The sequence below is a fragment of the Dermacentor albipictus genome, chromosome 10, assembly GCF_038994185.2.
Source record: "Dermacentor albipictus isolate Rhodes 1998 colony chromosome 10, USDA_Dalb.pri_finalv2, whole genome shotgun sequence".
NCBI lineage: Eukaryota > Metazoa > Arthropoda > Arachnida > Ixodida > Ixodidae > Dermacentor > Dermacentor albipictus.
In genome coordinates this window covers 92943516-92968266 of record NC_091830.1, presented here as the reverse complement: position 1 = coordinate 92968266, position 24751 = coordinate 92943516, and the positions used below count along the sequence as shown (strand labels likewise).

The window sequence follows — 24751 nt, the reverse complement described above, 5'->3', positions numbered from 1 at the left end:
CAATACACCCCTGACTTAAGGACAACAGGTGCGGCGCTAAGCAGACGAAGATGCAATGCGAGAAACACAAGGTATACGGGTACCAACTTCCAAATGTTTATTCGTCATAAACCACACCATTTCATACATGACACAAGGTGCAAATTATTCATAGTAAAAATCAGCTAATAAGGGTGGTAGGAGCTAACATCCACTCTTTAGCCTGTGATCACCAGTGTGGATAACAACGTAACTGCAGTGACCTGAACTTAACTACCAAGGCAGGCGCATGCGCATTACAGGCGTAAACCGAGTTGAAAACCAAATGGAGCAGCTGTACGTTCTAATCTTTGCGGTGATTACAGGCTACCTTTCATAAATTACATGCCATTGTTCGATACTGCTTGTGATGGCGTGCTAACAAACGTATTGCCTTCACTTTTTGTTAAGAACGCATCGAGAACCTCGATTTTACTGTGGTTTCTTGCTTTCCCTAGAAAGATTGTTTGGTCCAGAACTGGCACACAACCATAGTGCTTCCAGTAGTATGCCAAGTGCCCACCCATGTTGCTGTTAACCGCAAACCGGTGTTCTCTCCTACGATCGTAGAAGCATCGTTTGGGTTACCCACTATACACCCTGCCCCTGCGTACGGAAATATTGTAAACCACATCGCTAACACAACCGTGTGGTGGGCTTCTTCAAGCCTATAACCGGCAACTTATTCGCCATCAAAGGGCAGACCTTGGCCACTTTCCACGGAGTGAAAAACACAGTGCGCACATTGTATCTGACTGCGACCTTCTTCACATTGTGTGACAGTAGATGTACCTACGGTATTACGAGCGTATTCATCTGTTTCCTTGGCTCCTGCACTTTTCTGTGCGTGTGTTATCTTCTGCAGGAGGCTTTCGTGCAACCCGCAATATCATCTGTTTCGGAAATCTAGTTTTCCTCAAGACGCTAATTTGATTTCTAAAACCTGTAACGAGATTGTGCTCGCATGACTTCATTAATGCGGAATTGAGGCATATCTTAGATACTCCCCTCTTGACCAGTTAACTTTGTGCGTTCTAAACTGGTAGAAGGCTTTTCGTTGTCCTTGAGTTATACATCCAGCACACGTGTACCTTTGTGAGGCTTGAAGTGAATTGAAGATATTGAATTGAGTTATCCTGCTGCAATTGCTAGCTGAAACCTAGTCTGCCAGATTCTGCCAAGAAGGTGTTTGTTGATTTTTCCCAGGCAACGTCGAGGCTAGTGTCAGTTAGATTTATTAGCCCAAGATATTCGACCACACACTGATAAATCCTAACCGCATTACAATCGGTGATTTTTCGTAAATGCATTTGTGAACGAATGAATAATAAATAGCGCGCCAAACCAGAGCTACGAAGAGGTGATGCATATACCGTCTTTTCCGAAAGCATTGTCGAAATACTTCAAGCACAATAGGAAAGACGATATGAGCGTTCCTGCTTTGAGTATGCAGGATAAAATTATAAGCGCTGATCAAGAAAAAGCGGATGTTTAGAACGAATAGTTAAAATCAGTTTTTGCTGAAAATGCACCTGACGAGATGACAGCGGTCCCATTTGCCCAGCCTTCAATGACAAACTTTCAGATTGGTGGTAATGATGTTGACTGCTTGCTACGACAGGTAGAGACATCGAAGGCAGCTGGTCCTGATGGATTATCGCTGGTTCTTTTCCAGAAATATCATAGTATTTTTGAAGATTATTCGAGCATTATGTGTGAAATAAAGCCTAATACTGGAATACTCCACAGGATTGGAAAGTTGAAAACGTGATGCCGGTATACAAATGAGGTGACAAAAAAAAAACGTCGAAAATGACAGGCCCATCTCGTTAAAAGCAATTTGCTCTAAGCTATTTTAGCACATCATTTACAGTGAAATGATCTAATACCTTGATTCTATTAGCTTCTTCGCAGTATCTCAGCTTGGTTTTAGGTATGGACGCCCCTGCACTACGTAGCTAGTCGAACTTGAACCTTACATTTTACACTCTTAAGACATTAATCCCCATGTGGATGCAATGTTTCATGGTTTCCGCAGAGCTTTCGACACCGTATCACATAGCCTATTAGAATTTGCGATGCTTTCTGCAAAAGCAAGCCTTAAAGTTATTATTTCGGTAAAAAAAATTACTTACACGGTTTCCAACAAAGTGTAGTTATTAACGCCTCAAAATCATCTGCGGTAACATTGACGTCTGGTGCGCCACAAGAGAGCCAATTGAGACCGCTGCTGTTCTTAAATTTTATTAATAGCATCGTTGAAGATGTCACCTCTGCCATTAAATCACGGAGAGATGCTGAAACGTTGCAGAGAGACTTGCGCCCAACATCGTAATGGAAAATGAGCCAGAACGTCCTCAAATGTTGCCGCATAGCGTTCACCAACCGTATCCATTAATCAGAAACAAACTATACCATTAACAGTTCAATGATTCTGACAGCCATAAGTGGAATAACCACAAAGAAGTTTTAGTGACAAGGGCAAGTAAGATGGTGTATTCTGTACGAAGGAACTTTAAGGAGGCTTCATCAACCGTAAAACAAGCCCTTACTGTTTGTATGTACGATTCATTGTAGAATATGATCGTGTGTTTTGGGACTCCCATAAGGAGTACCTAATTGAAAGAACAGAAAAAACTGCAAAATCAAGCACTATATTTAAGTAATAAGTATAAATAATTTCCAAGTATTTCCGAAATAAAAAGTGAATTGGGATGGGTGCCACAACCAATAAGAAGAAAGCAACTGCAGTTTAAATTTCTTCATAGTGACTATTATAATAATAAATACATTATTCTCCACCAATACCTCCCAGAACAGACGTAAGTCCCGCTTCGTCGAGATAATTTCCGAAAATATTAGACTACCCGTTCAAAATACACAATTATGGTAGTGCATTCTTTGTGGAAAGAATGCAAGTATGGAACCGCCTCCGAGACGATATCGTTAGCAAAACCAATAATGAACTCTTGTTCCGTTCCATATGATAACATCGGCATCGATAATGTCTACACGAACAGAAGTATTCTCCCGAAGTGTTTCTATTGTTTAGTATGTATGTTTGTGGTAATGTTTATATATTCTGTATGATTTCGCATAATTTGCGTGCTATATTCTGGTTTTATCACAAACCTTGAACAACAATCTATGGCTATTTGTGTTATGTTGTGATCCATGCACCCCCCCCCCCCCCCGCCCCCCAACGCTATGCGTTATGGTTATGGTTATGGCGTTATGGTTATGGTGAAAAGTGTAAAAAATAAATAATTAATTAAATACATAATAGCAGCGGGTAAAACACGTAATGGCGGGCAGTGCGTAGGCTAGTAAAATCTCTAAAACCTGATCAGAATTGATTGCCGCATTGTTCTGGAAGCAAACTGCAACCGTCGCTTCTATAGTTTCACAACTGCGTTAAACAATCCAAGCTGAGGTACGTAATAAAAGAAATTGGTGCACGTCAATCGAAAAACCACTTGTGCTTGCTAGCTTGCCTTCTTCTAGATCTTGAAGTAGATCTGTCGGGCTACGTACCAACAAAGTTTCCTGTACGACCACAACGGTAAGGATGCGTTGCAGGAAACTTCGAACGTCTTCTTGCCAAGTAAAGCACCTTTCTCGGATACAATCACTCTAAGCGGGCCGTCTGGCTAATGTGTCTTACTCGTGAAGAAAGCTTCAAGCCTGTTATTACCACACTTATTACGCAGTATGGGTGGTCACTTGAGAGACCATATCAAGCGCTGGTGTTTTGCGCCATTCCAGCCCGAAACTATCTTTCTAATGAAAGCAAGAGGCAGCAGTGCCAGGGATATGATCGAGGTGCTGCTTATCAAAAGAGCAGACACTAAGTGCGTTAGCACGCCATCACGAGCAATAAGGGACAAAGCAATATCATTCATAAAAGATAACCGGTAATTGTCGCGAATTTTAGAACATGCTGCTGCCCTATTTGGTCTGCACGGGAAATTCGTGCGTATTCCTACGTGCTTGCCTTGATAGTTCAATTCACGTCCCCGCAGTACCATCGTTATCCACTCTGATTATCACTGTCTCGAGACCGGGTGTTAGGTCCCACCACAATTGTTCTTTTTATTTTTAGTGTAATTTGTTAGCCCCTATATTTCATGTATAAAATGGCGCAGTTTCTCGTGAAAAACCAGTTCGAAGTTGGCGCCCGCATATGTCGTTTGTGTCTCATTTGGTCGTCGTCTGCTTATCACTTTACCTTTTGTGCTTCATTCATTAACCAACCACCGTAGCGAGAAGTTTCGTTCAATAAACCCAGTTCTTGCCATCCTGCTGCAGGAATCACGATGATGGCTTACGATTATGCAAGGAGCGTGCCGTCTGCTTCGGCCAGCGGGGCGTGCAGTGTATTGTCACACGTCACTAATGGCCTAAAGTAACACCGCTCTCCCAGCGTTATCTTCTACAGTCATCCCATAGTAAAAGCTTGAAAAGAAAATCTATATGGCCAGGACTCGATGGGTGTGATGGCCTGACGACGACTGCGTGATGACAATGAGGTTACAATGCTGGAAGAACGACGGTGACATGGAGATGATGCAGTGACAATGTCGGCGTGACGGCAGTGAGATGGCATCGCTGGTATGATGCCCACGTCATGAGGACATTGACATAAAGAAGCTGGGTTGCTGACGACAAAATGAGGATGGAATTAACGCGACAGTATGACAATGAACACATGGTGAAGATTATATGGCCATGACGGGAGGAGCACGACGGCATGACTACGAGGCCATGATAATGACTAGGATCGCGTGTTTTCGACGGCGGAGACAATGACATAATACGCTGGCAGAAAGGCGATTATATCGCGATGAAATGACGATGAAATAACGAAGATAGGCTGGTTTGTGCTGGAGCGCACCTCCACAGTTATGTGCATCATTCAGTGGCCCGAGCCGACTCAGTTTTCACTATATACGGTGCTCGCTTGCACCCCATCGTGTACGGGCCATTCGTGCAAAACCCCAGCCAGGAGCCAGTACCTGTAAAGTAGGGGTAAAAAGCAAGGAAAGCATCGCTTTTTTACAGGTCTGTAGAAATCACGGATATACATGGCATGAAAATGCTTGGGCGAATTGCACCAGATGTACTTAACGGGGATTGCCAAAGTCGGGCATACTTCGATTAGTTAAAGAACAGACCTCGACGAATTCCCAGAAGTGTGACCACCCCCGTGTGTGCTCTCTGCATGTATCTGTCAGAGGTCGTTATGTCTGTTACATCTTACTTACCCTATACTTGCACCGCTAGACATGTGCCAATTTGACACAATGGGTATAAAAGCGTTAATTCATGAATATTTCGCTTCGAACTTCTCTAATCCATATAGATGTCTTCACAATTTGTGTTTCTACATCACACTAAACATCGCCTTCACCCTCATAGCATAGCTCCATCGAAGTCCCATTTGGCCTTGACATGTCCTGCCCATGCCCATTCCTTTTTCTTGATTTCAACTAAGACGTCATCAACTCGCGTTTGTTCCCTCACCCAATCTGCTCTTTTCTTATCCCTTAACGTTACACCCATCATTCTTCTTGCCATAGCTCCGTGCGTCGTCCTCAATTTAGGTAGAACCCTTTTCGTAAGCCTCCAAGTTTCTGCCCCGTACGTGAGTACTGGTAAGATACAGCCGTTACACACTTTTCTCTTGAGGGATAATGGCAACCTGCTGTTCACGATCTGAGAATGCCTGCCAAACGCACCGCAGGCCATTCTTATTCTTCTGATTATTTCCGTCTCATGATACGGATCAGCGGTCACAACCTGCCCTAATTAGACGTATTCCCTTACCACTTCCAGTGACTCACTACCTATCGTAAACTGCTGTTCTCTTCTGAGACTGTTAAACATTACTTTAGTTTCCTGCAGATTAATTTTTAGACCCACCCGTGTCTGCTTTGCCTCTCCAGGCCGGTGTGCATGCATTGTAATCGGTCCCCTGAGTTACTAAGCAAGGCAATATCATCAGCGAATCGCGAGTTACTATTATATTCTCCATTAACTCTTATCCCCAATTCTTCCCACTCTAGGTCTCTGAATACCTCCTGTAAACACGCTGTCAATAGCATTGGAGAGATCGTATCTCCCTGCCTGACGCTTTTCGTTATTGGAATTTTGTTGCTTTCTTTATGGAGGATAACGGTGGCTGTCGAGCCGCTATAGATATCTTTCAGTATATTTACATATGGCTCGTCTACACCCTAATTACGTAATGCCTCCATATCTGATGAGGATTCGACTGAATGAAACGTTTTTTTTTTCGTGATAAATGAAAGCTATATAAAGGGTTGGTTATATTCCGCACATTTCTCTATCACCTGACTGATAGTGTGAATATGGTCTATTGTTGAGTAGCCTTTATGGAATCCTGCCTGGTCCTTTGGTTGCCGGAAGTCTAAGGTGTTCCTGATTCGATTTGCAATTACCTTAGTAAATACTTTGTAGGCAACGCACAGTGAGCTGATCGGTCTATAATTTTTCAAGTCTTTGGCGTCCCCTTTCTAATGGATCAGGATTACGTCAGCGTTCTTCCAAGATTCCGGTACGCTAGAGGTAATGAGGCACTGTGTATACAGGGTGGCCAGTTTTTCCAGAACAATGTGCCCACCATCCTTCAGAACATCTGCTGTTACCTGATCCTCCCAAGCTGCCTTCCCCCTTGGCATACCTCCCAAGGCGTTCTTTACTTCTTCCGGCGTTACTTCTGGGATTTCAAGTTCCTCTATATGATTTTCTCTCACAATATCTTCGTGCGTGCCACTGGTACTGTATAAATCTCTATAGAACTCCTCAGCCACTTGAACTATCTCATTCATATTAGTAATCATATCGCCAGCTTTTTCTGTTAACGTATACATCCGATTCTTGCCTATTCCTAGTTTCTTCTACCTTGATATAAAGGGTTTTGTATTCCGTGTTTTGTTTTATAACATTTAGTGCACTTTTTACATAAGCTTTGGCTCAGGTAGCTTCCAGCACGTGCATTTGATAGGAATATGTTTTCTTTAGATGCTTTCCTAAACGCGCATACTTAAAGCGCATAGGTATCATTGAAATATGTTTATATTTTAATTGCCTTACAAGGGACTTCAGTTTATTAGCGACGACTTCTTTATGAATTAGTATTTCGTGCCCTTAGACATTTTACCACATGACGAAAACATGTGGACATGCCAGGCCATGATGTAGAGGTATATGGGCTCGACAAGCTGCCTACGCAACATTTTCCGTGCTCCTCTCTATGAAGCCGTAGACGCAAATGAACTTCAAAGTATGCATCGTAAATAAATATGCGTATTGTCGCGTGGTTCTTTGTCTTGCGTGTCAGTTTGGCCTTGGCGTCGGGCAGGCACGTACCCAGGGGGGGGGGGGCGCCGGGGGGGTCCGCCCCCCCCCCGATATCAAGTGGCACCCCCCCCCCGCCCCACCCGCGCCACCACTCCTCACACAGTCCTAAAGCGCCACCAGATCAATAATGAGACTTGACAGCAGTTCATCGGTCAGCATTATGCTGCCTTTTTCACTCCTTCTATATGGCGGTAGTTATCGGCACCTCTTGTAATGTGAAGGACAGGTTTCTCATAGATTCCGCACCCGCGCGATTCACTCGCGAACTCGTTCAGTTGTCACCATCTATTCAACCATCACGCGCATAGCTGTTGCTTTTGTTAGTTCAACCTTCTTTTTTTAGGCTGATCCTGTGACCAGGAGAGGGATGCGGCTGTTACTCAGCTGGTCGGTACTCTCATGGAACGGTTGCGGCCGGAGAAAACGCCAATTGCGTTTAACTTATCCCTTTGCTTCATTAATTCCTTGAGTTACGGCTCGCCGCGACGCTGGCAGATGCCCGGAACCATATACACGTGGTATGGGTTAGATAAGGTGGGAAATAAAATAATGTGAAAGAGCGTCCATCATGCAACCCTGCAATAACCCTCAAACCCATAAGCAAGATGACTGTCGCCCGTTACCTCGTCTGTTTTTCCCTAACTGTATAGCACTTTTCGGGCAATATTGGCAACTGGAAACAAAAATCGCAAGGAGTAAAGTAGTTAAGCGATATACTAAGGGACACAGCCAAGGCAAGAACCAACTGCGAGCAGAAGCGAATAATAAAAAAGTTAAGCTTTGTTTATGAGACTATTTATGGATCAACATCTTTTTGTTGAAAAAGGAAGTAGAGAAAACGCCGCCGGAAGTGGAGAACAATTACTTGTTTTGAATGACGCTTCTACAGTTATCGGTCGAACCGCCTCACATAGCCACTTCTCTGCTGTGCTTATGTGGGTGTTTTTCTAACCTTTCGCGGTGAGCGCAGTACGTCTAGAATCGCAGAGTCCTGTGCTCTACCCAGTTGTATGGGACTGGCGGCCGCACAGCATTACGCAATTCGCGGAACTGTCGAAACTGATCAACAAGGCGAAAATAACTGATATTCAAAACTATAACATGAGAAACACTGAAGAAGCCATAAAAAATGAACGCGGCCTGAAATCAGTAAAAAAGGAGCCTGGCATAGGACAAACCATGATGTATGCACTAAAAGATATAAAGGGGAATATCATCAGCAATCTCGAAGATACAGTAAAAGCAGCGGAAAAATTCTAATCTGACCTGTATACAGAACCAAGAGGAGTCACGATACCTCACTTAGAAACAGTAATGAACAGGATACAGAAACTGCTATTTGACAAAAACCCCGTTTGAAACCCACAGAAACCCAGAAACCCACGTTTGACAGCTTCTCCAGAGTATAAACACCTGGCATTTCCCTGGCATAGCGAATCTTGTTACATAAAGATGCTTGAGGTCTGCCTCGCGAAATTACGCTGCCGTATTCCCTCCCTAAATTTCAATTTATACAGGTCGGGTTTGGTTCCCTCTCCCCTTAGTTCTTTTTGTGAGAAAGAGGAGGCGATACAGCACCTTCTTCTATCTTGCCGCCGCTTTGCTGCGTTAAGAAAAAGATTGTTGGAGATACCTTTTCGAAGAATTGGCATGTACTTGATAGAACCTGCAATTTTTTTGTTCGGGGTGTCCACTTTGGAATTCAGCCACAGGGATGCATGCTTCGCTGTCCAAACATTCCTTACAGAATCTAAACGAATGCCGTGGTAAATTCTATTCTTTTATTACTTTTAAATTAATTATTCCTCATTCAACAGCACCTTCCTGATTTTATTTTAGCCGGCAATTCAACCCTATTCAGTGCTATTCGCATAGATATTAGGAAATTTATGCTCTATATTATTTTGGAATAATCCACCCATTTCTTGGCCAATCCCCCATCGTGGGTAGGAGCCACACGTGCCACAGGCTACAACAACAACAACAATAAAGGAACAAGAGATCAGGATCGCCAGTCGGCCACTAGAGACTGTGAAGGAGCACGTTTACCTAGGCCAATTAATCACAGGCAACCCTGATCATGAGAAGGAAATTCACATAAGAATAAAAATAGGTTGGATCGCATACGGCAGATATTGCCAGCTCCTGACTAGAAGCTTACCATTATTATTGAAAAGTAAGGTGTGCAATCAGTGCATTTTGCCAGTGCTGACATATGGGGCAGAGGCTTGAGAGCAAGTTAAGGACCGCGCAAAGAGCGATCGAACGAAGATTGCTAGGCACATCGTTAGGAGAGAGAAAGAGCGGTTTGGATCAGAGAGCGAAGGGGTATAGACGATATTCTAATTGACATCAAGAGGAAAAAATGTAGCTGGGCGGGTCATGTAATGCGCCGGTTACATACCCGTTGGACCATTAGGGTTACAGAATGGTTACCAAGAGAAGGAAAGGGCAATCGAGGACGATGAAAGACTAGACGGAGCAATGAAATTAGGAAATTCGCGCGCGCTAGTTGGAATCCGTTGGCGCAGGACAGGGGTAATTGGAGATCGCATTGCAGGGAGAGGCCTTCGTCCTGCAGTGGACATAAAACAGGCTGATGATGATGATGATGGTGATGATGATGGAGGTGGTGCCACCCCCCCCCGTGAAAATATCCTGGGTACGTGCCTGGCGTCGGGTCATGGCTGTGTCGCGCTGACCTGTGGGTAGAAAGTCGCCTCGTTAGGTCTTCCTTTGTCGCTGTATCATTTGTTTATTGCTCTGCTTTACATCCTCCGTCGCCGACGAAGGCGCCGCCATCCCGACGAAGCCAACCGTACCTCCACCGGTTGCTGGTTTTAGTTTTCCGGATATTGGCTTGCAGACGGGCCCTAGGCTGATACATGTATGCTCAGCGTTGCCGTGACAGGTGGCGGCCAGGTGACGGCGAATGGACGGTCGTCGAGGTCTCCACTTTGTGGCGGCGCGGTAGTCGGCGATGTCACGGTCTTTGGTCGTGGCGCGTATATAGGGAACCCTCGTAGACCCATCTAGCTGTATGGGCATCAGTGGTAGACATCGCCCGCTTCTCCGCAGTGATACGAAAGCGGATGATGGTCGGGGGCGTGCTAAACGCCAGTCTTCCTTTGAATGCTGAGGAGGACAACGGGTTAGAGTGCTGGCGGCGGTGGCGGTTCAAGACGAAACTGAGGCCTTAGCCGGACCTGCTCCGGGCGTGAAGTACGAACGCGACGGCGGGCTACGGCGGCGTACGTCAGCCATTCCAGGTGACGCTGCGGGGATTGAGGGATCCCTATTGACTGCTCAGTTTCCTCGCCGGAGGTTTCGGCAGTCAAATCCAAGGGAACAACTTGCGAAGCTTTTTCCTCACGACAGCTCTCATGACCTCAAGCAAGTCGTTGGCGCTGCGATACAATTTTGGTGAGATCATGCGGCCCTTGAATTCTTGTTTCCAGATTTCAAAAGCTTCCTTGATACTTGTGCGCTCGCGAAGAAACTCTTTGACGGTCTTCATTGCCTTTCATTACATTCTCGCAGAAAGTTCTTGCCTGACCCCACGCCTGACAAGGCGAGCTTTCTTTTCCTTGGACATTTCCGGGCCGGCGGGGCGCAATAGACGGTTCAAATCTTCCTTAAAAATGGCAACGTTCTTGTTAGGGAGCTGCAGTCGGGCTTCCCATAGAACTTCGGCCCTTTGCTTTCGGAGAACGCTCTTGAAGGTCCTGAGGAAGTTACTGAGGAACAGGTCCCACGTTGTAAGGGTGGACTCATGGTTCTCGAATAATGTCATCGTGGCGTCTTCCAAGGAAATGTACACATCACCAAGCTTATCCGCAGGGGTCCGCTTGTTGAATGCTGAGTTGCTTTTGAAAGTCTCCAGCAAGATTTACAGATCCTCCAACAAAGTTACACGGAAGGCCGGTGACTGCCATTGCAGTTGTTGACTTGGGCACGACGTTGGTGGTCGTCTCAGGCAAAAGTCCTTGTTTCGCGGGCACTCCTTCCATTCTGCGGCTAGCTCGCTGGTCCTTGGACACGTTGGTGCTGTCTTCGCGGTTCGCGTTTCCATCACGGCTTTGGTGGGACTTTTGGTACATCAACGCACCAGCACCTCCACCAATGTCACGTGGTAATGACCGTCGAAAACACAGTAGCAAAACTGTGAATGACGGTCACTGCCATGTGACATCTGGTGGAGGTACTAAGGCGTTGATGTTGGCCGTCGTCGAAGCCAACAGGCGGGTTGCCACGCTGCCCTACATAGCCTTCGCTTACAACACGGCAGTGAAATAAACGCAGGTCACTCCGTTCAAGCTTGTTTAGGGCCGGAACACGGCGACGACTACCTAAGTTATGCTGCCGCACGTCACCGCAAAGAGAATCTCGATGTTACCGCCTTTCAAAAGCGCGCCAAAGGAGCCTGACAGGCTGCCCGCCTGGGCATAAAAAACCAGCACAGGCCCAACATCCGACACTACAATCTTCGACGCTACTGCATCGAGTATCTGTCCAGCGACCGTGCTTGGGTCTGGAAACCTAAACGCCGAGGAGGACTTAGCGAAGAAACTGTTACGCCTCTATTTCAGACCCTACAAGTTCATCCGACGCATTGGCACAGTGGACTGTAAGGTCGTGCGAGACGGCATTTCGAAAACACAGTGGTGCTGCGCATGACCTGAAGTCATGCACGTAATGCTTTTAAGCCTTTATACGCTCGCTCAAGAGCTTAGGGACTTAATTTGTTTGGTATTTTGTCATTATCCGTCCTTTTTATTATGGGTGGTTTTGTTTTCACATTTGTGTTTCTTTGTAGCACCGGTACGATGTTTCATCAGAAGGGGGTACTGACACGTGTACTTCTTTATAGGGTGACCACGGTTCACCGTCTAACAAATTTTATCGCTCAACACAGTACGCGCGCACATGGATACCAGTTTCGCGAATGTTATCAGTGGTTCTACGGCTTTCTGTTGTTGCCGAAGCATGTGTAATCTGATTGCATGTATGTGTGACGCGAATTGTGTAGACGTTCTGGAAGACATGCGCGCAGCAGTGATTACTCCCGAACATTCGATGAGTGATGTATAAAAGCCATCGGGTTTGACCCGTTGATCTGATTCTGACGGTCGCCGCTGTCGTGGTGCTTTGAGTGTAACCTGCTTTTGTGAGCACAAGTTTCCCTAATAAAAGTTTGTTTCGTCATTACCAGTTTTGCTTCTGTATTTTGATGGTCACAAGACAATATTATGTGATGCAGCATTATTAAATTGTGTTCTTAACATTTTTATAAGCACTCCCTCCATACAAAGTTTCAACTGAGCTTACCTTATCCCCAAATTTAGGAGATCGCAAGCTGTACGACAACCGCAAGTCCTCTTCGTACTCTCACTACGGTATATGGGTCGACGTCCCGTCTTTTGCTGGGAACGGCATCAAAGGAACTGCCGCACGTGAGACCATTGACATAGGTGGTATCAAGCTCACGGACCAGCTTTTTGTTGAAGCAACCGTCATCGATCCTAAGGTTTGCTATTCTTTTGGAATGAACTATTTCTTTCTGGGTCAGCCACTTCGGCAGTCTGGGTTGAAATAGATATTGATCACCTCTCACGGCAGAAAACGATTGAAAAATATTTGAGGCAATGTGTAGGAATAATGATTTACTTCATTTTTTATAGGTTTACGTGCCAAACAGATGATATGACTATCAGGCACCCCTTAGTGGGGAACACCAGATGGATTTTTTAGCATCTGGAGTTTTTACATGTATTTGCTGCCAAGTATTTGGGGCTAACATTACAGCATTCCATTCCACGGAGGGTCATCTTACTTTAGCACTGACCTAGCGAAATTGTGTCCTGAGCTCAAGACTTACTTTAAAGTAACCGTTTTTCCAAGTGAAGGTGCCTAAAACTGCCTATTTAGTGGCTACAGAAACTAAGTGGCTAGAGTCAAGAAGAACTAAGATAGTTGCTCAGAGTAGCTCATATGTTGTAGTAGTCTCAAACAGTGCAAAGGGAAAAACGAGAAGCAAAAACTTTACAGTGATCACTTCCGCCAATATTTATAGCGTCATTCGCGCTAATCCGTTGTCCGGAGTCTATAAGCGCGACTGAACGAGGACGTAGCAAGAAAGAGATACGCAGAGGCAGCGCTTCACTTTCAACTATAGATTTTATTTTCGCATGCATCGATGTATGTATACTGTACGAGAGGAAAAAAGCGTGACAGGAAAAAAAAAGCAACATTCAGTGGTGCGTATCGATAAACTGTACCCGTGTGCAAGGCATGGGGAAAACTTATACCCCAATGCTTACAAAAATAAACCGAGGAACCGTATCTCAATTTCAGGTAGCGACACTGAAGCCTTGTTCATGCGCCTTTCCTGTAATTTTGCTATTTCGTAGGCTTCCATTATCTCCCTTGTCATCCTTCTTTGAGCCCTATACAGAATGGAAGTACTTTCAAACATGGGTTTGCAGGAACAATCTCAGCAATCAATACCCAAACGTACCAAGATTACCCTAGTGACGTTATATCGATGCTCTTTTAATCTCTCATTGATGCATATGCCGGTTTGGCCAACATACGTTCTTCGGCACGAAAGTGGAATGCCATAGACAACGTTATGAGTGCAGGTTACAAAATGTTTTCGATGCTGAGTAGAACATGCGTGCCTTTTGTTAATTTCTGTATTAACCTGTTTGCACAGCTTCTGTAGACGTTCAGGGGCAGAGAAAACCACGTCCACCTCAGATGTTGCCGCTATTCTTCAGAGAATATAGGAAATGCAATGAATGTATGCTTCCACAGCAGCTTTCTTTGCTCTAGCGGTGGCACGCCTTCCACTCGATGCGTTTTTACATTTCCTGCTGAAGACTTCCGTGACAGAGGTGAGCATACGCATCGGGTAACCGGAACCTGCCAGGAGCTTGGCCTGATCTCTAAAACTGGCTTCCACTTTGTGGTCAGATGACATTGTCATATAATTATTGCATCACGATGTTACTACTGCGCGTTCTACGAGTTCTAAATGAACAGAATGAAATGGTTGGACTGGCTTATTGCCTCTCGGCTGATAACTCCAGCAGGTCGTTTTGGGGAAAAAGTGCAATCCCAAGTCGAAAAACCTTACGAAATTGCCTATGGAGACTTCATGTTTCAAAGAAGCGCTGTCTCTGTGTATCTGTTTCTTGCTACGTCCTCGTTCAGTCGCGCTTATACACTCTATCATCGATTCTAACCAACTAGCCCCCCGCGTGTTTTGAAAAGTTATGCCCTAGCAGGAGGAGAGTGTTACGACGCATTGCAAGATACATCCTACGGTTTGCCTGGGTTCGCCTTCACAAGTAGGCAGCCATCAATGAGTTCAATCTCTTTATCTAACAAACTAATTGAGTTGGTGCTTACACAGTCTGCACCTTTCGCTGCGATCCTGCAGGCTTCACAGATTTACTTTGTCCGTTTAAATGTGTACTTTTGCAGTGTTGCAATGCGTACTCAAACCAGGAAGGCATCCACATTTTTTACCAAAGATTGGAGTGGTTGCTACTGGTCCACGATATTAAAGAATTTTTATGCTGCCGCAGCCTCTCGGTGCATCACCCGATGTTGTGCTATGTGTAACTGGCCACACGATAAAGCGATGTCGTAGACGACTCCTGTACAGCAGGCGGCGCACACGTTACGGCATATCTCGATGCATAATGGGGCTTTTGAGGCATCCGAATTTACTTTTCTGTGCACTTTTTTTTGTGTGGTGTGGAATAGACCGCACGCATCCCTGCGTGGCACGCCGTCCTTTTAAGCTTGAAGGACACGTTGTGCGCACACGGAATCCAAACAGCGGGCTTCTTTTCGTCTGTCAAGGTGCGCCTCTGCACATTTTTCTCTCTTTAGCACTTCTGCTAGGTTGCCAAGGAAAGCCTCTGCAAATCGCGCTTGAATCAAACTGGCGTTGTATATGATGCAGGCATGGAGGCACTAAGGCATTATTAAGGGCTGCAATTTGTATGCCTCACTTAACGACCTTCGAGAGAGCCGACGAGAATCGCAGAAGTCTTTTCTTTGACCTGGTGTTATATCGACTGCAGGTGTGATGCTTTTTAGGCATTATCACAAGGTCCTAGAAGCGGAACCCTCCTTTTAGTAAAATTTTGGCATGCATGGTATATGTGGTAGCGGGGAACAGACGTAGAACACCGTGCCTCTAATCTAAAGGTCATAAGTTTTAATTATGCTCAAGTCCCCCATATTTTCAAGCTTGGAGAAGTGCCTGACACCGGCAAGAAACTTATCGAGAGCCAGTGGAGCTATACTAGTCCAGGCGCAAGCAAATTAGATTCAATTAATGTTCAACAAAGGAACTCCCTTACCCGAACAATAATTGGCCGCCCTGGTGCAGTATTTTGCCACTGCCTCTCTCATGACTCCACCAATTAACCCATGGCCGTCAGTCCCTAGCAGCGGCTGAGCACCTGACCAAGGAGGTGGTCAGACCTGTGGTGCGGTAGAGGGTGTTAAGAATCTCTGTATCTAGACAGAATACCACTGGAAATCATGGCAACGTTTAACAGATAAACCCTCTCAAGTGAGGCTGACTTAGCAGGGCTCGTTGAGGAATTATCAGGCAATGCGTGGGATATTATCGGCCTTATTGAAGTTTGAACTGGTGAGGCTTATACAGTAGTGACTAACGGCCACGTCCTCTGCAAGAGAGATTTTCCAGTTAAGAGAGATTATTTGTTAGGGATTATAATCCATAATAACACACCGTGCAATATTGAATAACTATACAGCAATAAATAGAGGGGAGCAGCCATCGTTATAAAGCTGAGTAGCAGGGATAGAGTAAAGGTATTGCAAGGAGCGTACGCTGCGACCTCTAGTCATGATGAAGAAATGGAAGTTTTATGAATACGTTGAATGAGCACTGAAAAAACGTACAAGATTAGTATACTGTAGTCATGGGCGACTTCAGTGCAAAAGTGATGAAAAACCAAGCTGGGGAACAAGCACTGGCAAATACGTCATATATTTTAGGTACACTATATATTGCGAGAGGTTGGTAGAATTCCGAGAAAGGAATAGGCTATGAATAATGAATGCCTTCTTCAGGAAGAGCATAAAACTAATTGGATCTGGCAAGCCCTAATGGGCAAACAAGTAGTTACCATAGGTTAGTGAGGACTTGGATGTCTCTCAGTAGGAAGAGGTAAACAGCAAAATTAGTCGAGAAGACCTACCTAAACGCAGTAAGGGCAAAAGGAGATGACTTCAGGCTGGTGTTCGTAACAAATGTGCAGCTTAGAATAGGATGATGAAGACAATATAGAGGTAATGAATGAAACCGTATAGTGACTGATTTCATAAAGAGCAATTGAGGTGGAAGGAAAGACACCAAGGCGACCAGTAGGTATACTCTCCCAAGTAACGAAGGACGTAATGATGCAATGACAAAGCATAACATTGACCACCTCATGGGATTCGTTAGAGTTCGATAAACTGTCAAAACTGGTCAACGAGAAGAAAGTATGGAATATTCAAACTTATAACGTGGGAACAATTGAGCAAGCAGTCAATAGTGGCAGCAGCGTGAAATCAGTGAGAAGAAAACTTGGCATAGGAGAAAGCAAGATGTAAGCCCTGAACGATAAGGAGGAGGATGTCATCAGCAATTTCAATGATATAATAAACGCAACAGAAGGATTCTATACTGACCTGTCCCTGTACACCTATAGAGTAGCCGTGCTACCTTAATTCCAAGGAGTGATGAACAGGATATTGAGAGTATTTCTATAACTAGCGATGAAGGTATGAGAGGCTTACAAGACATGACAAGAGGGAAAGTGGCAGCAGAAGGTTTAATAACGGCATGTTTAATCGAAGGTGGATGAGATCTATTGCTTGAAAAGCTTGCGACTCTTATACGCAATGCCTCTCGACTTCAACTGTACTAGCGAGCTGGAAGAATGCCAACATGAAACAAAACCATAAGAAGGGAGAGGTCAGACAGTTGTAGAATTATATGCCCACTATATTATTCTCAGTAGTGCGTAGCATATTCACCGATGTAATCCCCAATATCATATCGGCAACACTTCAATTCAGTCCACCAAGAGAACGGACTGGCCGCAGATTACGGAAGGGATGCTCTACAATGAATCACCACCATGCCACATATCAGGTAAACGAGGAGTCTGCGCAGTACAATAAACTTTTCTATATTACTCTCATAGATTACGGAAAGTGATATAATTTAGTAAATATATCAGCAGTCATAGAGGCATTGCGTAATGAAGGAGTACAAAAGACATACATCAATATATTCGGAAATATGTACAAAAATTCTGTGCGTAGTGAAAGTAATGGATACCTGAATAAACAATTCACAGCGACATCGGCCTTTTTAAATTGATATTTCTGAGTTCGTGGGTTTGTCTTAGATTTTTTACATATGCGGCCGTTGTTTGTTTTCCCAAGTTCTCGTCAGATAACAAACGACAATAATAGAATAAGCAGTCAAGACCTCGCGACAGGGTTTGCTTCGGTATATGGGCGTTTTGCTGTGATTTCCTACGTTGCGTTGTTGCTGTATTGCAGCTGTCATCAGCCGTGTGCTCATGTGGGTACTGCCCGTCGTCATCTAGGGCCCCTTGTTTGCTTCGTGTGATAATAATTGAGGAGTTTCTGTAGTATTAAATGCGTTATTTCTAAACACACTCGTGAGCACTGGCGGGAGTCTGGGAAGTATCCGGCATCGCACTACTTGAGTTCGCAGACGCACAATAGGCGGAAGGCTGCAACTTTTCTTATTGCACTTCTAAATCCATATTACAGATTTACAACGGTCTACCCTTCGATGGTGTCGTAGGGCTTGGAACCGAGCCTGAACTTCCTGAGCACTGGTCCGTCTTCGATACGATGAACCAGCGACGCCTACTGTGTATGCCTTTATTCGGCTTTTACCTTCATAAAACACCTGACGGCGCAGATGGAGAGATTAAGTTCGGGGACTATGACCCGGATCATTATCAAGGAGATCTACGTTTACTGCCTCTTCGTGAACAAGACTGGTCCATTCGCATGTACTAGTAAGTACTCGCTTGGTATCGTACTCTATGTAAGGTATGTCATTTCAATAATTGCCCTACCAGAGACATGTATTGCTATACCAATTACTAGCAATTTCCTTTGTGCTTGAGTGATAGAATGCCTGCGCGAAATATATTAAGTGATTGCTCTTCAGGTTCTGCATGAGATCGTAGTAGATGAACAGCATCCCACCTTAAGCAAATAAACTGTGTATAAATAAAGGGAGGTAAAGGTATTAGGCGTCTAGGATGCGCAATAGATACCACTGATCCTAATCAGTATAATTAAAGGTGAAGTCCAGCGCTTTAATTATAGATATCTCCGCAGGTATCGCATTCTATGGAATCACTTTCTGATTCATTTCTGTCTTGCATCTCATACTCAGCGTAAAAATCACAAATTTGGCTTTATGGGGGACATTCGCTGCCAAGCCTGCTTCCGCACTGCCATACATCTATGGGCCAGAGAAGTTCATTAAGTATATCCACTGGGCCCTTGGAGCAACACGAAGCGCTCAAGGTGAGGTGCGTATCTCATGCAATCGATTTATTAGCTTCACCGTAATACTGGCAGTAAATAAGCAAGTGGTATTAGGTGTCGTGTCACTGCCAGCTAATTAAATATACATAAAACCATTTGCTTGACTTGACTATGAAGAAGCAGCGTAGTAAATCGTAAATAATCACTGGATCGAATTTCAACCAGCTGAAAACTTGAAGTAAATTGAAATGAACCATGCAGAATATCCTATTTGAATATCCGTATATCCTATATACGTAATTGCATCTATTATAATGGAGAGAAAAACAGATCCTTCCGAAGTCCTTCTTATGTTATTTCAAGTACCCTCAAGGCTTACATGAAGCATTACAGAAGGGAGGTGCTAATAGATACAGATAACTATACAAAGAAGAAAACACAATAATCAGATAATAGTGCATAGTCCAACCTTAAGATAACGCGAGCTGCCAGCGGATCGGGAAAGAAAGATATCATCCAAGTATAAAGTCGTAATACAGATATTTCAACCTGAATGACTCGACACAACAATCAGGTAATATATACATACTAAACACTCCACTAAAAACAAATATCCACGCGGACACGTCGATTGAGCGCATGATACCTGATCCTTTCTGCGAATGTGCTTTACTTAATTGTCTTACGCGCTACAGCAAGGTGTGTTTATTCAGTTTGGTTAATGACACAAGGTTGTTTTTCTGGAGCATAAATCTCTGAAACGATCTGTTGCGAAAGCATATTTGCAAGCTTGACGAAGGTAAGCGAATCCGTAGTGCACCATAGTACCACGCTCTGTCATGGCCGCATTGGGAAGCCGGGAAAAGTAACGGAAGCTAGGAAAAGGAACTAAATTACGCAATGTACATATTGTAGTTCCTCAGAGTTTAGCAGTGAGGGCTTAACTTTCTCTCTCTAGATTCTCTTAGCTAAATAACCATTGCTTCTCACCTTACGGGGCAACAGAGATAGGGCTGGTGGCACACATAAGATTGCGTTCTTTGCCGCGACAAAAAATCAGAAGGAAACATACTATCAGGAAAATAATCTGGAAGCCAGGTATAAAAAGAACTCTAAAGAAAAGTGCATTTCTCGTTGAGTCGTTAACGATGGCTAGATCATTGTCGATTTAAGCCTTCAGTGGTTCTTATTGACTAAATCAGGTAATTAGCATGCACGGCTTCCCGTCTATGAAACCACATGAAGGAGGTCATAATCTCCGCCTAAAATTAGAATCCATAGATATTTTTGCTTTCTTACTGTATCGACAAGCTCTGAAGCGCCGCCAGCAAATCTTATTGGGCGAGTTTCATTTCCGACAGCCATGTTCTTCCTGACGCTGTTCCCCTCCCGCAGTCACTTGCTAAAGCTGCTGAGAGCGAACTTCAGGGCTGGCTGGAGAGCAATTATAGTGAGCAGTCTTTCTGTGCGCGTTTATCTTGCAGTGTTTTTACGTTTCCGAAAGATATTCTGCGGTTGGCACGACCATTCTCGGAAACGCCGCGTTGCACGTGGAACCTGGCCAGACGTGTGACAGCGTTTGGCGTTTCATGGCGTATGCACTTCCTATGAAGCGCCTCGGTTCTTACACATTTAGGATTCCTGGGCCCTTATAACAAAAAACTATTCCAATATGTTTTTCTTCCAATCTCCTGACGTCAAATTTGCATAACCGCCGACGCAACCATTGGACGGTGACACGCAGGGTTGTTTAAGGAGACCAATCAAATGATTTCCTCGCTTATACGAGGTCACTTGGAGGTCACCTGGAGAAACCTGGAGGCTTACGAAAAGGGTTCTACTCATATTGGGGAGGATGCAACGAGCTATGGAAAGTAGAATGATAGCAGTAACGTTAAGGGATAAGAAAAGAGCAGATTGGCTGAGGGAACAAACGCGAGTTAATGACATCTCAGTTGAAATCAAGAAAAAGAAATGGGCATGGACAGGACATGTAATGAGGACGGAAGATAACCGATGGTCATAAAGGGTTACGGTTTGGATTCGAAGGGAAGGGAACGTAGCAATGGGCGGCAGAAAGTTAGGTGGGCGGATGAGATTAAGAAGTTTGCAGGGACGACATGGCCACAATTAGTACATGACCGGGGTTGTTGGAGAAGTATGGGAGAGGCATTTGCCCTGCAGTGGGCGTAACCAGGCTGATGATGATGATTAATGGCAGAAAGGCGTCGAATTAGAAATAACTATTTTTCTTTTGTTCTCTGCAGTAATGCATAGTCAGTGTGATAACATCATATCAGATGAAAAGAAACGGCGGTAACACTACGGTTTTGGTGACGTCGCGTTACAGACAGACGAAGAGGGAGTTGTTAAAAAAAGTTGTTCGTCAATGGTGGAGCGATGATTGCAGAAATGGAACAGAAAAGTTTGGAATAGCTTTACCTCATAGCGCCCCTGACTGCGTACATCTACCGCAGCCGCCTTTTAGCACGTTTTATTGACGTGAAGCGTAGTTTCCCCATTCAACACATAGCTTCTTAAGGGAAAGCTTTAGCTCGGGTGCTTCTATCTAAACACATGTAAAAGAAGAATTCCTTTTTGTCGCGAACCACCGCACCAAATTTGACGAAGTGTGTTGCATTTAAACAAAAAAGCTTAAGATCTAGTGACTGCTTGTTTTTAATTTGTTATTTATGTCGTAAATCTTTAATAAAATTTGGCGAAAATCAGAAATTTTTAGAAAACGAAACCATAAAGTTTACAACTCGGTTTTTCAGCAAGGAAAAAGGTATCACAATTCTGTGAATTCAGTCTAATAGCACATCTAACGGGGTCAAAATTGATACCTCACACAGGAAGATAAGAAAATTTGCTAATATAAAGGTACAGCTTTTGCAGAACTCTTATACACAACGTAAGAATTTCACGTAAGGCATAAGATGACAAATCCAATTTGTCCGCTTTGAACGATCTAATGCATACCGTTTACAGAGCCGCAATATCTGTTCTTGATGCAGAGCTATTAATTTATAAACTTCGTGTTTCTATTTTTTTTCAAAACTTCCGAATACTTGAAAATATTTTTTTAATAAATTCAGGCCCCCAAACCGAAAAGCCGCTTCCAACATTCACTAGAATTTATCCTTCTCTCTCAAATACAGCAAACATCATTAAAATCGGTCCAGCGGTTATCTCAGAAAGACGTCTTTGCGTTTTTCATCTTTTTTGAATAGGCAGCGTCGGAGTTGGACCCGAGCTAGAGCTTCCTCTCATGTCCCTATAATGCGCGTGTGCCATTCGGGCCGCGGCTGCAGCGTGTCCCTAGAAGCGGCGTAGACTCCGCTTCAGGAGGTCGGGAAGGACATGGCGCCCTACGCAGGCTGCGAGTGAGGGAGGGTCGGGAGAGGAGGTTAGATGTCGCTACTCAGAAGAATGCAGATATTCTAGGGGGTTTATTTATAATGGGATCTAATCGCCTTCACGAACCGCGGTATGGATTAAGATGAACAACAAACGATGTTAGCTTGCTGTTTGCAGCGCTGCGACAATGTTGTTCGACTTCTCTTTAATTTTTCTTGTTTTTCATTACAGTACACAGTAGACTGTGAAAGAGTTCCAGAGCTGCCTATTGTCGTACTTGCTGCCGGTTCTGCGATGCTACTGGGTCCCGAGGACTACGTCGTTAAGGTAATAGCTAGTTAATTCGTTGGTTTAGGGATCGTTGTTGTAACTGTAACTTTTGTTGTCTGTTTATTTCTTGAAACAACTAGAAACTCGAACTGGTGAATATGCGCCCCCCACGCCGTTGCCAGTCAAGCTCTTTCAACTTATTTTCCACCCATAAAGAAAGAAACGAGCGTATTTAGTACGCTCTGTGCAACTCCCAATTTAGAGATCTTTACATGCAATTTTCATTTGGCAATCTAAACGCATGATAAAAAAAAACGAAATTATTTTAAGGAAAAGTGCACACATATTTTGTGGACACAAACTGTCCCTCTAGAAATACAAGCTCCACAACCATCGTGCACGGATATATAGACGTGTTCTTGTTAAGGAAGAGAGTACACAGAGCACAATGCGCCGTTGCCGTTCACTAAATGTCTATGGCGTCCACTTTATTTTGTCACGGCGTACCTGATTTGAACGTGGGACGCATCTGGGCAAGGGGGCGAACTGCACCACGAGAACTCAGCATCTGCAATGAATCGTGGCGTGGCCAAATGCACCGTCGTGCAAGTTTCTTTTATCGGATCCAGTAATGCATTGAGTGACATGCTATTGTTTTTCGAGTGCATCGTATTGGGAAAACGGCTCCGCGGTTGCTCAGTTTGTAAGAGCATCGCACGCGTATGACGAGGACATGGGTTTATGCCCCATCAGCGTCCAGTTGCTTTTTCATTTCCATTCGGTAATAATTTCTTTAATTCAAATACTAAGTACATGCAATTTCCCAGATGCTCTCCCTGGTGTCTTTAGTTGTTCGCTTCTTGTGGTATAAGTAATACGAAAATTGAGCCCTCGGTTTCATTTCATCTCGTTCATCATGCTGATAATTCAAAGGAGAGGTGCGAGTGTTCAATGACAAGAACGTTGCCGACAACTTTTATAAATGTTATATATGACTTTTTCTGTAGACAACCTTGGCGGACTGTAGATATGGGCGGCACACTTCTGCGCAGTTTGTCCATTTATTTGCATTCACCCAGATTGAATAACAGGATGCCTTTTTCCCCTCTTACTTGACCATTTATTGTTGTCATCCGCACCTTTCTGAAACGCCTGAACGGAACAGAAAGTAATTAAATCAACTGAAGTTGGTGCAGATCAACACGTTGGATTTGGCTAAAAGACAAAGACGGAAGGAACGAACAGACCTAAAAGCACAGTGGCATAAAGTGTATTCGTCTTACTTTGGTAGTCACACTACTTTTACTGATAAAATAGCGTGAGAAAAAGAAAAAGAAAGAAGGCTCCATGCTCGTTGAAAACCACTTCCCATTATATTTTCTATATGATGGCTTCGCATAATTCTGTGTCCATTTGCGACCAATCAGAGTTTGCTATAGTACATATTGAAGAGCAGAGGTGGAGAAAGTTCCAAGAATCATCTATAGTACATGTAACACATAACACGAGAGCACTAATCGATGTGTCTGACTTACAACTTTACATGGTGATCGCAGGTTGGCACTGTGTGCTACAGTGGCTTCGCTGTAGGACAAGAAGGAGTCTGGCTCTTGGGACAGAACTACCTTCGCTCTGTCTGTATGTTCTTCCATCTTGGCGTATGGAACAACCGAAAGGAAATTGCCCTCGCATACGTCCAGAAACCAAGCAACTAAGCAGCGCTACGTCTACGTCGTCAAATGATAATTTGATTTCAGAACTTCGCAAGTGCCCGTTTGTATTGAAGAAGCAGGCAAGCTTGGGATTTGGCTCGCATAAAAAACATTTATTTTGCCGTAGTCTGTGTGAGAACATTTGTCTTAAAACAGATTACAGCCGTTGGCATGACTTGTTGTCAACTTTTTCTTCTGCCATTCTGCAAAAGTAACAGCACCCACGTGAGGGAGGAATTCCCTTCATCACACCAAAACGGAACAGCGTCTACAAAGGAGTATACACAAGAGGGACATTTTTGAGCGTGATGTGGGTAGAATCGAGTGACGTCAGCCGGCGCGACGAATTCCCCGCAGACGTGCCCCGCTCACACGGGCGAGTCTACCGAGCAGACAGATCAGTGTTGGCAGACTACTATGGCGGCTTCTTC

At 44.3% G+C, this 24751-nt stretch overlaps 1 protein-coding gene across 2 annotated transcripts in view; it reads left to right on the top strand.

The window, feature by feature from the left end:
• Positions 1–24391, top strand: part of LOC139050637 (cathepsin D-like) — a 29685-nt gene extending 5294 nt beyond the window's left edge. For both annotated transcript variants that reach the window (XM_070527228.1, XM_070527227.1), the window contains 5 exons: positions 12747–12928; positions 18244–18497; positions 18884–19022; positions 22570–22665; positions 24165–24391. In XM_070527228.1, coding sequence (XP_070383329.1) covers positions 18328–18497; positions 18884–19022; positions 22570–22665; positions 24165–24323 — 564 coding nt within the window. In that variant the 5' untranslated portion in view covers positions 12747–12928; positions 18244–18327 and the 3' untranslated portion in view covers positions 24324–24391. The remainder of the gene's footprint in view (positions 1–12746; positions 12929–18243; positions 18498–18883; positions 19023–22569; positions 22666–24164) is intronic.
• The last annotated feature ends 360 nt before the right edge of the window (positions 24392–24751 follow it).